The sequence below is a fragment of the Ambystoma mexicanum genome, chromosome 13 (assembly GCF_040938575.1).
Source record: "Ambystoma mexicanum isolate Mex_15411 chromosome 13, UKY_AmexF1_1, whole genome shotgun sequence".
NCBI classification, from domain to species: domain Eukaryota; kingdom Metazoa; phylum Chordata; class Amphibia; order Caudata; family Ambystomatidae; genus Ambystoma; species Ambystoma mexicanum.
Genome location: NC_090938.1, coordinates 194,253,974 through 194,268,498, shown reverse-complemented (window position 1 = coordinate 194,268,498; position 14,525 = coordinate 194,253,974). Strand labels below are relative to the sequence as shown.

The 14,525-nt window shown below is 44.9% G+C and overlaps 1 protein-coding gene across 9 annotated transcripts in view; it reads right to left on the bottom strand.

The window, feature by feature from the left end:
• Window positions 1–14,525, bottom strand: part of PPP1R12B (protein phosphatase 1 regulatory subunit 12B) — a 1,230,188-nt gene that overhangs the window by 102,307 nt on the left and 1,113,356 nt on the right. For 7 of the 9 annotated variants that reach the window (XM_069633604.1, XM_069633608.1, XM_069633611.1 and 4 more), the window contains 2 exons: window positions 13,145–13,195; window positions 12,824–12,874 (listed from right to left, as the gene is read on the bottom strand). In XM_069633604.1, coding sequence (XP_069489705.1) covers window positions 12,824–12,874; window positions 13,145–13,195 — 102 coding nt within the window. The remainder of the gene's footprint in view (window positions 1–12,823; window positions 12,875–13,144; window positions 13,196–14,525) is intronic. The other 2 variants (XM_069633603.1, XM_069633606.1) reach the window with 1 other exon arrangement.

Here is a 14,525-nt window from a genome sequence, read left to right as displayed (position 1 = left end):
TGCTAAGTAACTAAAATATGACATGCATTACTTACCGTAAAAGCATTTCTGATGATTCTATCTGCTTAGATTCACATGCTGTGCATATGGTCCGACATCCAGTGGTAACCGCAGAGTATTGCATCTTGTCTTTCGGGGGACCGAAAGGGGACGTCGGCATAGGCGTGTCTGAAACACTATCCCTATCGTGACGTGTGTAGTACCCAAAATCCCTCATGCGCCGAGGTCCATCCGATTGTATTTTATCTGCCATGAGGGAGCCCAAGGCTATAGTGAGTAAGTGAGTGAGTACATGAAGAGAGAAAGTAGTTAGAAGTCTATGTTCCTTCCACCCCGAGCGGGGAGGCAGGGAGGGCGCATGTGAATCTAAGCAGATACAATCATCAGAAATGCTATTACGTTAAGTAATGCATGTCTTCTGATGCTTGTTAATCTGCTTATAATCACATGCTGTGTATAGACTAGCGAGCAGTACCCGGAGTTGGGTGGGTTGTGAGAAGGAACAGTAGAAAAAAGATGTCTTAGTACTGCTTGTCCCACCTGAGAATCAGACCTAGAATGTGTCTAGTCAATAGTGTTTTGTAAAGGTGTGTACAGAACTCCAGGTTGCCGCTTTGCAAATGGACTCTAGGGGAACATTTGCAATGAATGCTATATGGATGCCCCAGTGCCTCGAGTAGAATGTGCTCTAGGCTTGAAGGGAAGTTCTCTCTTTGCAAGAGTGTAACAGTGTGATGCATTTGACAATCCACCTTGATATTGCTGATTTAGAGACAGGATCCCCTTCTCTACCAGCTGCCACTGAAACAAAGAATTGTTTAGTTTTCCTCAGTGGTTTAGTTCTATCCATGTAGAATACGACTGCCCTGCGCACATCTAGTGTGTGGAGGCTTCTTTTGGCCAAGTTAATAGGTCTCTGGAAGAACGTGGGTAGTTCGATTGACTGGTTCACATGGAACTTCGAAATTAATTTGGGCGCAAATCTGGGATGAGTGCGCAGACCTACCTTATCTTTGTGGACTGTAACAAAGGGGTCCAAAACCGAGAGGGCCTGTAGTCCGCTAACTCTTCTGATAGAAGTGATAGCTACTAGAAAGGCTGTCTTGTAAGTCAGGTCTTTCAGACTAGCTTTATGCATAGCCTCAAAAGGTGGTCCCATGAGCCTAGTTAAAACCACATTTAGATCCCACCCAGGGGCTGGGTGAGTGATGGGGATAAATTCTTTTAACCCCTTCCATAAAGGCTTTAATCACAGGTATTTTCCACCACGACACCTTCTGCTGTGACGTGGTGTAGGCTGACAACGCCGCTAGGTGAACCTTTAAGGAATTGAAGACTAACCCAGAGTCCAACAGATGGGTTAGATATAACACAATGTGTGAAGGCGAGCAATCGGTGGGATTGACGCCTTTGGAACTGCACCAGATGACAAAACGTTTCCATTTGCTGGCATAGCAATAACGTGTGTTAGGCTTTCTTGCCTCCCTCAGTATGTCGATGCATCTTTGAGGGAGTTGCAGATGTCCAAACTCTATGACCTCAGGAGCCAGGCTGCTAAGTTCAGAGTTTGTGGGCATGGGTGCAGAGTCTCCCCCCTGTCCTGAGACAACATGCTGTATGGGCAGGGCAGCTTGACTGGTGGGGAGAGGGACATTTCCATCAGGTGCGCGAACCAAGGTTGGCGGGCCCACATGGGAGCCACCAGAATCATGGCGACTGGTTCCTGGTGCATCTTGTGTACTATCTTGTTCAGAAGGTAAGTCGGGGGCGGGGGGGGGGAGCGTAGACAAATTTCCCCAACCAAGTTATCCAGAGACCATTCCCCTTGGATCTGTTCTGGGGGTATCTGGAGGCATAATATTGGCATTGGGCGTTCTCCTGAGTAGCGAACAGGTCGATCTCTGGAAACCCCCATTCTGCAAAGATGTTGGATACAATGTCTTTGTGCAGTCGCCATTCGTACTCTTCTGGCAGAGGAAAATCTCTGCGGAGTACGTCTGCCAGAAGATTGAGTTCCCCTGGAACATTTTGGGATATCAGGAACATCTTGTGTTTGAGAGCCCATATACAGTTGTTTTGGGACAGCTTGGATAGCCCTGGAGAGTGAGTGCCCCCCTGTTTGTTCAGGTAATACATTGCTGTTGTGCTGTCGGTTAGGACCATGCAGTTGCTCCTGAAAGGCTTTCAATGCTTTGAACACTGCTAGTAGCTCCAGTAGGTTTATATGGTTGGACGCTACCTGACGGGACCACACTCCGTGCGCTGTCTGTTGAAGCAGGTGAGCCCGCCATCCTGTGAGAGATGCGTCTGTTGTGAGAGTGGCTTCCACTGCAGGGGTGGTGAAGGTTTTCCCCTTCAAGAGGTTCTGCCTCGACCACCACTGCAGAGAGAGAACGAGGGCTGGCGAGACAACTAACAGATCTTCCCATTGTCCGCTGGCCTGACACCACTGGCTGTTGAGCCACTCTTGCATGGGACGCATGCGCAGCCGCGCGTGGGGGACCAAGTATATGGATGACACCATCATCCCTAGCAAATGCATAGCTTTGTGTACCGTCACCTCTCGACTGGCTATATACTGAGGAACCTGAGAGAGCATGTTCTGAACCCTCTCGCTGGAAGGGAAGACTAGACCGTCTTCCGTACGAATTAGAGCCCCCAGGAACTGTTTTACTTGGCTGGGGACTAAGCTGGATTTCTTTTCGTTGATAGAAAATCCCAGGCTGAACAGTAGGTCTACTGTTTTTTAGGTGTTCGAAAAACAAACGTCGAACGTGTCGCCCGTAATGAGCCAATCGTCGAGGTGAGGGTAAACTGGAACTGAAAGTCTGCGCAGGTGTGCCGCTGCCACTGCCAGGACCTTGGTAAACACCCTTGGTGCCGAGGCTATGCCGAAGGGGAGTGCCTTGAACTGGTAGTTTTTGTCCTGAATCACGAACCTTAGGAATTTTCTGTGCGCTGGCAGCATTGAAATATGAAAGTATGCATCTTTCATATCCAATGTTGTCATGAAGTCCCCCTGTTTTAGCAATGGGATCACCTCTTGCAGTGTTACCATGCGAAACTTCTGGGGCTTTATGAACTTGTTTGCTGGGCGCAGGTCTAGAACAGGACGCATTGTGAGATCCTTTTTGGGTACAAGGAAGTACACTGAATAGATACCCTTGTTTACCTGAAGAATCGGGACGGCTTCTATGGCGTCCTTTCCCAGCAGCGCTTCCACCTCTTGGAGCAGGATCTGCAGATGTTCCGGTGAAAGGCGTCGATGTTTCGGCGGTCTGAACTGTGGCGGTCGGGCGAATTCCATGCAGTACCCGTGGGCGACCGTCTTTAAGACCCACTGGTCTGAAGTTATCCCCTCCCATGCCTTGAGGAAAGATGTTAATCGCCCCCCGACCGGGGAGACATGGGAGGGGACCTGGACTTGGTGGTCATTTCTGACCCGAAGTTGACGCTCCTCTGGAATTGGAGCCTCTGCCTCTATTCTCTCCACGCTTCTGACCCCTCTCGGGGTAGTAAGTGGGGCTTGCAGCAGGTTGACTTGAGTTGAAGTTGCCCATGCTGAAATTATTTTGAGCGGCGCGGGCTTGTCCTGGAAAGGACCGCTGAGAATTACTGCCCCTCTGTGAAGAGGGTTTCTGAGAAATTTGGTGCAGCGACTTAATAGTCTCGTGCTCCTTCTTGGCTGTCTCCTACGCATCGTCTACCGCCTTCCCGAAGAGGTTGGCCTCTTAGATGGGTTTGTTGATAATGGATGCCTGGGTCTCAGGCCTGAAGACAGACGTGCGTAGCCACGCGTGCCTCTTTAGCAGAGTACCCTGTGCGAGAGACCTGCCTGCTGTCTCTGCGGTGTCCAGGGTATTCTTAACCACATTCTGATTGGCAAGTTTGCCCTCCGAGACAATGGCGAGAAGCTTGGCTCAGGTTGGTTCCGGAACATCTTGAAGGCCTTCCTGGAGTAGGTTCCATTGCTAAGGAGAGTTTACCTGCCTAGAAAACTAAAAATCAGTCTGTGTCCAGTCATTAAATGTATTAACTGCCCTTATGTCCAAAACATTCTAATCTGGCCCTCACACTAGAAATGAGCAACTAAGGTGCAAGGAAATGTCTCAAGACTTATGGTTGGTAAAAGGCATTCATAATAAAAAGAAACATCTTTTCCAAAATGGAAACCTTTGGATCCAGAGGGTGATTACCCTTCCCATGGATTTTCAGACAGAATAGCAAAAGTGCCTCTTACTAACAATTGCCTTGGTTTGTTACATTAGCTTCAGAAAGTTCTTGTGCAAACAATACATTCCATAACATTTAACTCTTCCTTGGTTTCTATGTACTGGATTCACAAAAGGGTCTTATAACAAGCAGATCCTCTTTAGTTTTATTTTTTCTCAGATGAGACATTCCACACAAGGAACTTCCAACTTCACTTGTATTTTAGCGGATTATCGTATGTGTTTCTTCTTCAGAAATCATCTTGTGAGCGCTTCAGATTTCCTGGTGTACTCCACTGCCAAATATCTTGTCACAAAATGTCTTTGTTCAACTTCACAATTTCAAATACCTGGTGCCTCTACCCGCCACAACCTCCTTCATGTGCTTCTTAGATTCCGTGGTATACTTCTCTGCCGGGTATTTTGCAACATGGGTACATTTTCTTTCTACAACGAGAGGACCTCCTGGTATACTACCCAGCCAGGAATCCTTCGGTGGGTTCTTCAGATGCCTGGTATACTCTCTCCTGCAAGGTATTTTACACAGTTTTAAAGGTTGTATTCAATTTCAAAATGCTTGGTATATTTGAATGCTAGGGCTTTTTTTTCACCGCCTGCACCATTGCAAAAATGGTCTAGCTATTTGGAAATAAGTCAATTAATGCCACCAATGGTATAAGCCCAGCTCAAACTGCTGGTCAAATCCCCTCCGCATGGAAACAAGCAACACCAGACATATATTGGTCTTTAGCTGCTGGTCGAAAGATAATGGCATTTGGAGTAGGGTATGGTTTGAGGCGCATACTACAATTGGTTTTCCCCAATTGACTGCACCAATTCCTGATGTACTTTGGCCAATCTCTTGTGGCTTAACATATTGCAGGAGCAATCCAAAATCGGAGATAAAGGGCAAAGGCTTTCTGCGTCCAAGTTAAGACAGATATCTTCCCCTACCTTAAGAGGCAAAGTATATGGTAAGGGTGGAGACAACAGCTCAAGAGATTTTAGTTCCGCTTTGAAGGCCGAATACATTGCTATCGTCATGAACCATGCAAAATGTTTGTCCTACACATCTTGGGGAAAAGAATTTATCATTGAGAAACACCCTCTGATCACAGGCACCTGTCCCCCAGCTAGTGGTGCAGTCCATATCCAGTCCGGTCCCGTCTCGATTGTTAGGGAGATGTATCATTCTTATGCTTCATCCCCTTTTCTAGTGTAGACCCCCAGCCCATTTTCCTGGATTTTTAGACCTTTTTCTTTAACCTTGAGTGAGTGGAGCATTTTTCCACTCATTCATTCTTACGGGCTCTGTCTTTTGGAACTCTGTTCTTTGCATTCTACCTGTACTATGGAGTCTATTCTTCTCCATAACTCTTTAAGGTATCTGTATTTTACTACTACAGTACACAGCTCCTTCTGGGCATTGCTGGGGACATTTAGGGTCCTCCTTTGATATTCTATTCTTTATGCAGGAGTAACTATAGTTACTAAGGATAGAGGGATACTATACTTGGTATCTCCCCAAAAACGTTATAGTTTGAGAGACTGGCGCACACACCACCCTCTGTGGAGTACTAAAGGGATACCTAGCATCCCCCTTCTCTCTGCTCCTTTGACTTTTTAGTGACAGACCATCACCTAGTTATGGCTGATGGCAGTGGATGTGTTCTACCAACTGTTGTGTGATTTTTGTACCGCAGGCTATGTCCAAAGACTCGGTAATGCAAAATAGGGGCACCCAAGTATCAACTGCGGCCTCCCTTCTTTTTTCCCCATTACTAGCGTGGTTGTTCTTTGTAAGCCCTTCTACCATTCTGGGACAAGGTCAGTGTGTGTGTTTTGACTTTGCTGGGAACCCTTGGGTGTCCCAGCCTAGGCCTCAGAGTGTCTGGGATGCCAGAAAAGGGGGGGGGTAGGTTTCCATCCCCCTGTCCTTTGTATGCTAGAGTGCCTGAATAGAACGAGCTCCCACTGGGGGTCTGGTCCCTTTCTGTAAACTGCTGAGAGAGATTGAAGGAGTGTATGCGGGGAAGCTCCTGGAGTGAAAAGAGTCGACCACTGGAAGCTGACGTAACTGAAGACGACGACCAGAGAAGCCTGCAGACCCTTTTGCAACACTAAAGAGACCACTGCTGTCCTGACCCTGTTTTCTGTGCAACAGAGGAGCTCCGAAGAGGACTCATTTACTTTGGCTGGTGGGAACAACCAGTCCCAATATGAACTTTGATTTGTGCCATCTCCCGAGGTCCTGCCAGTCCCCAGAGCCACAGAACACCAATACCAGGAAACAAGCTTCCCATTTTGAGTGCATCTTCGTGGAAAATCAAATCTCGGCTGAGCCATCAAGGACACTCCAGAGATCCGATCCTATTCACCCAGACGCCCTTAGAGTGCATGACAGCAGGAAGCGAAACAAGATTGACTGGGCCAATAGCATCGTTTGTTGATGCTGCAGAAAAGGCGCCAAAAGTGCAGAGTGAACCAAGAAGTTGCTGAAAGTCCTCCCTCAAGACTGCTGCTGAGAGATCCCATCTATTGTCCTGCTTTCAGTCATCAGACCAAGTAATTCAGAGGTCGGGTTCATAGCTGCAACCTCGTGGAGCATCCAGCACAAACATTTTCTTCTAACCAAAGGTAACATGGGGAAAAAGCTATTGCTTAACTGATTCCAGGAAGTCGCTCCAGAGCGGTGGAGTGCACTTAGGTGTCCAGGGCAACCCCCTCTAACCTTCGACTGAAGCCGCTGCTTATGTCCCTTTAGCGAGTCCTTTAACAGGGTCTCATACGTTGGTTAAACCTTCTTGTATCGTCCTCCCTAGAGACTAGAAAGTATCCAGAGGAACTTTTGAATTCTTCTGCTTTATAAGACTTAACGCCACTACAATCTGCCTTTTAGCCAAGGTTGCATTTTTGATTTCGAAAGACTTACTGTGCTTCGAAACTGCCTTTAGAACCTGAAGCTCTAGTAGGATTCTGTTTTCCGTCCCTGAAATCACTATCTTATATGTGTATGTAGACTAAACATAATTACCATATTATTTTGTGGGTGCGCGGTATAACCGACAGAACTGTCAAACTCCTATAACAATTGTATGCGCTCAGCAACTAAGAAGTGACCCTTTGAAAGTATGGAAATGTAGATTTGTGTGATGGTTTATTGTGCTAAGTATTTAACAGTGACTTGTGAAAATGTAATGAATCTATATGTGTGTTTCTTTGATGTGCTTTACTTACTGGGTGCAGTGTACTTATATACAGCTAACATCCTCCTCTTAAGATAAGCCTGACTGTTCTGCCAGTCTACCAAGGTCCTGAGCTAGTACAGACATACTAAGAATTGGGGATCTACAAACCACTGTGATAGTTTACTAAAGTCTTACCTCCAAGTAGAACTTTAGAAAAACTCCCCTAACAAGGATATGGCTTGGCAGTTTCATTCCCATCAAATACTATCTGGAATACCTTCATGTCGAGTGAGTTTCCTTGCCATTTGGCTGGCTAAATTATATAAAGCGTGGGTACAAAGGGCCAACAAACAAGTGGCACTAAAAACAGAGAAAGGATGCCCAAAGCAAAGATTTTCAGCTTTAAAATCCAACTTCTTTTAATCTGTCAAAGGGAAAGGTCAAGAAAGCTATGTACCCGTCATAAAGGCTTGTGCCAGCCAGTTCTCCAGACTTGTGTGTGAGGAAAATAAGGTGAACCAGGCATTTCTTCTGAAAAAATGATTGATATGATTGGTCTCAATGAAAGGCTTCTGCCAAATAGCTATGAGATCAGCCAAGGCCTATATAAAAAGGAAGGTGGTAACTTAAGGCTTCATGCGCCAGAATACACAAATGCATGAACCTTATGGTTCACCAATGGTACTGGCAGGCTCAGGCAAAACCTACTCACAATCAACCATGCTCAACTCACCACCAAAACTTAAGACTAGGCTCAAGACACTGCCATGTCTCACTTTCAGGCCCTTAATCCTAACTACAAATGGGCTAGACCTCATCAGCCACTCACCACACGTATCCGGAATCAAAGACTAGGCACCAGACTGTTAACTTGCACACAGTCCCATTACACTTAGCAAAGCGGACTCTAGATATGGCCATCAATCAGTCCCTACTCACCACAAGCCAGCCACGCTCCACGCTTGGCAGGAACCAGAGACTAGCTTCTAGACTCTACCATGCAATTTACAGACTGTTTCCTCACTCCTACTTCAAATGCTTATATAAGCCCGCTCTCTCTAACATCCTAGACCCTGCCCCAGCCTGCGACAAAACCACTCCAGTTCATTTAGCACCCAACATCTCTCGCACTAAAGACATTAGTATTAAAAGGGGCCCTCATCAATGCCCGATCCCTCTCAGCGCATGCCCTCGACATCCTTAATAATTATTCGATTATTAGATGCGATAGGGACACTAATCAAACAAAGGGGGGTGGCTTAGCCTTTATATTCAAGAGTTCACTGGAACTCAGACCCATCCCTAACATCCAGATCCCATCAGCGGAACTACTTTCTATCAAACTCCCTATCTCTCCGAACCAAACTGCGACAGTGCACCTCATCTACAGGCCCCCTGGTCCCACTTCTACGTTCATCGAGGACATCTCCTCCATCCATGCCTCTAACACGAAGTCCAACTCGTAAATACTTCTTCTTGGCGACCTCAATTTAGGGTACCAAGATCCTAACGACTCCAAAGCCTCAGAACTAGCAAGCACACTAATGGATTTTGGCCTTACCCAACTAATCAAAGAGCCTACCCACAATAAAGGACGTACCCTCGATTGGGTGGCTGACTTGAATTGTGAGCTCAAACTGACCTATCACACCTTGCTTCTGGTCCGACCACCACAAAATAACCTTCTCCTACCCTCACTCCACTAAACCCAATCTCGCTCCTACTATCCACACCCGTAACAAAAAGGATTTTATCATGGAGAAACTTCTCCCGCTCATTCTTTCTTTGCTTAACACTGCATCAACTACCTGCTCTGACCCTACAGCCTTAGGTGATACATATAACCTTACCATGCTAAAAGCCCTCAATGTTATTGCACCATCTAAAATGCGTAAACAAAAACCACGTCCCCCATCTCAACTCTTTGTTCACTCACCACCTTAGAGGACTACGCAAAGAAAAAAGAAGGGCCGAGGCTCACTGGAAAAATGTACCATCCTTAGTCAACAAAAAGATCCCTTCCTGTGCCTCCTCTTCTTACAAAGAAGCCATATTCGCAGCTAAAAAAAGACGTCTACAATAAACGCATCCTACAAGCTGAATCCAACACAAAAGAACTCTTTAAAATCCTTAAGAAGTTAGAGTTCCCTGTAACCCCATTGGATACATGTATACCGGACACTACCTGGTGCTCCAATATCCAAAAGGCACTCCTAGATAAAATCAGTATGCTCCAAACTAAAATAAACGCAAAAAGAAAGCAATATCTCAGATTCAGTACTCAGCACGCAGTCGTACAATAATCCTACTCCCAAACATATCTTTAAAGCTTTGAGTTTTTCTCCTCTAACCATATGGGAAGTTGAAAATATAAGAAGCTTAAACCTTCCAACTGCCAAGGTGACCCATGTCCAGCATACATCAAGGAGGCGGCACATGACCTTGCTCCTTTTATTACCACTTTCATAAATGCCTCATTTAAATCTGGCATTGTACCAGACAACCTCAAGGATGCATGGGTCATCCCTTTAATCAAAAAGCCTACACTGGACCCTAGCAACCCATCTAACTACAGGCTCATTACTACTGTGCCCCATCTACTGAAAATTCTAGACCATGCCACATACCTCCAAATTCAGGGGTACCTTGAAACCAACAACCTCTTAGGCCTCAGGCAGTCTGGCTTCCGCCCCAGACACGTAACTGAAACTGCCTTGATTGATTTAAAAACGCAAATTGAGAACTTAAAAGACAAGGGCAAACTGGCTTTCACTGCTTCTGGATCTCTCAGTAGCTTTTGACTTGGTCAATAATCAGATCCTTTGTCCCCACTGCCCACTTCTCTGATGCTGCCAATTCTTGGATCAAATCCTTCCTGGCTAATAGAACCATGAGGGTCTTCTCAGCCTCAGCCGAGCCAGCACCTGTCCCGTGCGGAGTACCACAAGGCTCCTGCATCCCTCCCACATAGTACAATGAATTCACAAAGCCACTTTGACAATCTTGATTATCTGAGTGTCTCGTATACCAACTATGCGGATGACACCCAGATACTCATCCCCATTACGGGAGACTACGCCACCGATTCCAAAGCACTTAATGATGTCTACCTTGTCATCCAGGCATGGATGGCACATCATGGGCACTGCCTTAATGATGAAAAAACAGTTACTCATCTTAGGCTCTCACATCAAACTCGCTAAATTACTTTGCTTATAAAACCTTCACGATTGATGGGCACAACATCAAAGTGTCCAATTACACTAAAACACTTGGCATTTACCTGGACTCAACACTCTCCCTCACTACACAAATTAATGCTGTTGTCTCTGCATACACATGCAAACTGATCACCTCCTGCAGACCCTTCCTGACCACTGACAACTGCATTATCCTTGCGAGAACCCTCATAATAGCTAAAATTGATTATTGTAATGCACTTTACTTAGGAACCAGCCAAAACAATATTGATAAGTTACAGTTCACACAGAATAATGCCATTAGGGCAGCCCTCTATCTCCCTAGGAGATTCCACATCTCAGACACAAGACGTAATTTACGTTGGCTACCAGTTACCTACCGAATTTCTCTCAACACCCTTGCGCTAACACATAAGGCCCAGTAGAACTCGGCTCCTGCCTACCTAACCAATCGCTTCACACGGCCAACAGACCCTTGAGGTCTTCCCACTCTAACTCACTTTCTGTACCGAGATATAAGCTTCAGACCGCCGAGGGATCAAGCTTCCCTGTCCTTGTGGCAAAACTTTGGAACACACTGCCCCCGTCACTCAGAGCTGAACCATCCTTTCTCTCTTTCAAGAATAAAACCAAACTTTGGCTCTACGAGCTTGATGCCGCTGCCTCCACATCCTAACTAACTTACCAAATAGGATAAGGTGCCTTGACTTTCTCTTCCGCCACCTACTTCATTTATTATACTTTGTTATCTTGTACACCTGTCTACCTGGTACTTTGCTATCACGTTTGTGATTTACTGAATATTTGTTATGTACCAACACCAGTTCCTTGTAACTCTTGCTTTGACCTCTGAATACCCGATTTGCAGATTGCACCCTTTGTTACGATTGTATTTTCTCATAACATTTGTTGCCTGTAAGCTTTGTAACAATATTATTTTCTTGTAACTCTTGCTGCTTGGCTTGATTTTTTCCCATGCGGGAAACGTTTTACTTATGTACGTAACCATTTCTAACTTAAATTATGCACCCAGATGCCCGAGGCAGGGTGCGCAATACAAATAAACAAAATACAAATACAATCCACTATCTAGCTAAAACTAACCTGCAAACATCCAGCTCAGTTCCTACCGGCCAACGCTTTCAATAAAATCTTATGGGAAGAAACCCACTCGCAACCTTAAGGACTTCTGGCAAGTCCAGCAGGGCTTAGCCAAACAGGCCAGCCACACTTCATTCACTGGGAGAGCAAAATCTCCCAAAGGCTCAATGCCAATAGGAAAATCTTAACAAAATCTACCCGAAGCAAGCCAAGGGTACTGGTATAGCGTACCATAGCTGTGTACCTATCGTGCCAGCATAGAAACCAGAGCCCTTCACGTGTGTGGTGTCGAGGGCAGATTTTGACTGTGCTGTGCACCTCAGTTAATGACAAAGTAAGAGGGGGAACTTCTCTGCTTTAACACTGAACTGTGCAGAAAGCCTCCCACTGTTAAGGAAAGAAGCACAAATAGTACTTTGGTACTGAACAGGTGGGGATTTGTCCTCACTATTCAACATCATGGACTGGATAGTGGGGAAGAGGAGTGTGTTAGAAATTAAGTATCACCACTTCTAGATCTAGTTGGCTTTTTCTCCTCCTTTTGTTCCCACTTATCGGGTTGGAACGGTCCTACAAAACAAATGGCCTCGGTTTATTATGGAGGAGTGGGCAACTCCAGCCTTTTGCTGAGGACCAACTGCCTTTTGGTATTAAGATGGGTAGGAAACACAATCCTTGGTACTGTGGTCCTGTCCCAAATGCTGCACACAGAATAGGTGGGGGCCAGAAAATGACTACGGCATCATCCAGTCCTCGTAGTGCTTGAACACAGACGGGGGTGGGTGCAGTACTCTGGTCAAAAAGAAATTGAGACTGTTCATAATAGCACCTTCTGCCTCAGAATAAATACGTTAAGTGAAGGGCTCAGTGGCTCTGCATGCCCTCTGATGTGAACACTCCCAGTGCAAGGAGTGGCACTGGTGCCACATGAGCGAGTTGGTGTAGGGCCATCTGTTGCAACTTAATAGCCATGAGAAAAATGTGCAGACCTGTCCACACCTTGTTAACATTTTAAAGATTAGTAACCTGTGAGAGGAAGCCATCCACTAGAAACGTTGGCATTTTGGTATAAACATCCATACACACTTCCCCTTCCCATCCAAGTGGAAAAAGATGTCCCTACCTTCACCTCCTCCTCCATTTCTGACATCTTCCTTTCTAGAGCTCGCTTCTCCTGTTTTGGAAGAAAACAAATTGATAAGTTGTGCATTTACACCTGCTCAAACCCTGTTGAAGAAGGGAACTAAGAGTGAAAGCATGAATGTCCAGGTTTCTTGGGTAGCACAAGGTATCCACACCAAAATTCTTCACTTCATCTTTATTCCTCTGGCAACATCTCAAAAAACGTTGCCTTTTCTACATATTTGCAGGCTCCAACCATACCACCTCCGATTAGTTTTTTGTTTGGTTCTCCAAAACTGAAATAAAATGCTGAAAGTCTTACCCTTTTCTCTATCTCCAGCATTGATGATCGGTCTGTGGACCTCTCCTGCTTCTGGAAAAAAGAAAAAAAAATGAAAAAAGAGCTTACTATAGCAAAATCGAACACAAACATGACTGGACTATACAGCAGCTTCAGCAGAGAAGATGGAATATAGTATTGCAAAGTGACTAAATATCCTAAATCTGTAAAAGGCATTCATATTAGTAGGGACACCCTTTCCATTTTAATCCTCTCAAAAATTGTTAAAATTCTAGCTTTGTTGCTCCTCTGAGATATGTTGTGTGCTTCATTTCAGTGAAATGACAAAAAACCAGGACTGACTGCGTGCCTGAATTCCTTTTGCAATAGCTGGTTGCATCATTCAACTCCTTTTCCACCAACAAATGTACCCTCCAGTTATTTGAAAGCTGCTGCCATGTTTTACAGCAGTGTGAATGTGATCAGATGTTCGGTTCAACTTTTTGATAGCAAAAATGTAGGATTACTTGTTTGGTATGGGTCAGCGGTCTGGTTTAACGTCCACTGTTACAAAGTTTAAAGGCCCTTTGACGTGGAAAGAAGAAAAGCAGGACAGCGACAATAGTGTTCAGTGGTTTTTAAAAGCCTAAAGTGATGTACTCAAGAACATGCTTATAAATGACGGATGTCAGAGGAGCTGCATCTGAAACCATAGGTGGCACTCCCCCTTTGCTATTCCTAAATAAAAAAAAAACATAGTTGCCAATTGGTATGAGTGGCATGTTACAGTTGACATTTTGAAACAGTACACATAATATTAACTTTTGAAACAGTCTTCTCATACATGTCAGAGTGAGTTAGTAAGTACATTGTTAGGTAAATATATGTGTACATATATCATTTTTCAGATAAAGCAAACAGTAGCATTACTGATGCTTCAAGCTTGAGTAAATATACAGAACATTGTTTTTAGTATTGTTCAGTTTCATTAGACCAGAAAATTCATTAGATCAATAAATGAAAAAACATGTAAATATTCCAGATACCATACACAACACTTCTCAAATTAAATTACGTATATATAAAGTACAAATTCTCTGCCTCGCTTACAGAGTAGTGAGATTTAACATAACATCCTACAGTACGTTGTCTTTGTGTAGGGCACCACGTATATACATCTCATTATCTTTGGCCTTTAGGATTAAACTCATTGCTTCACCTCTAGTTCATACACCAAATTTAATGGGGTGAGGTCTGATGTGATCCCTCAAGGATTGATGGGCGTTACACAAGTAAAAAATGAATTACCTACTCATGTCGGCAGCACCTTCAACCACAAAAATCGGATTTCTGTACCCCAAAACTCATGAGTGCCACAATCCATCTAGGTTAGGGACCTTTTTTTCTCCTACTTCCCTTTAGT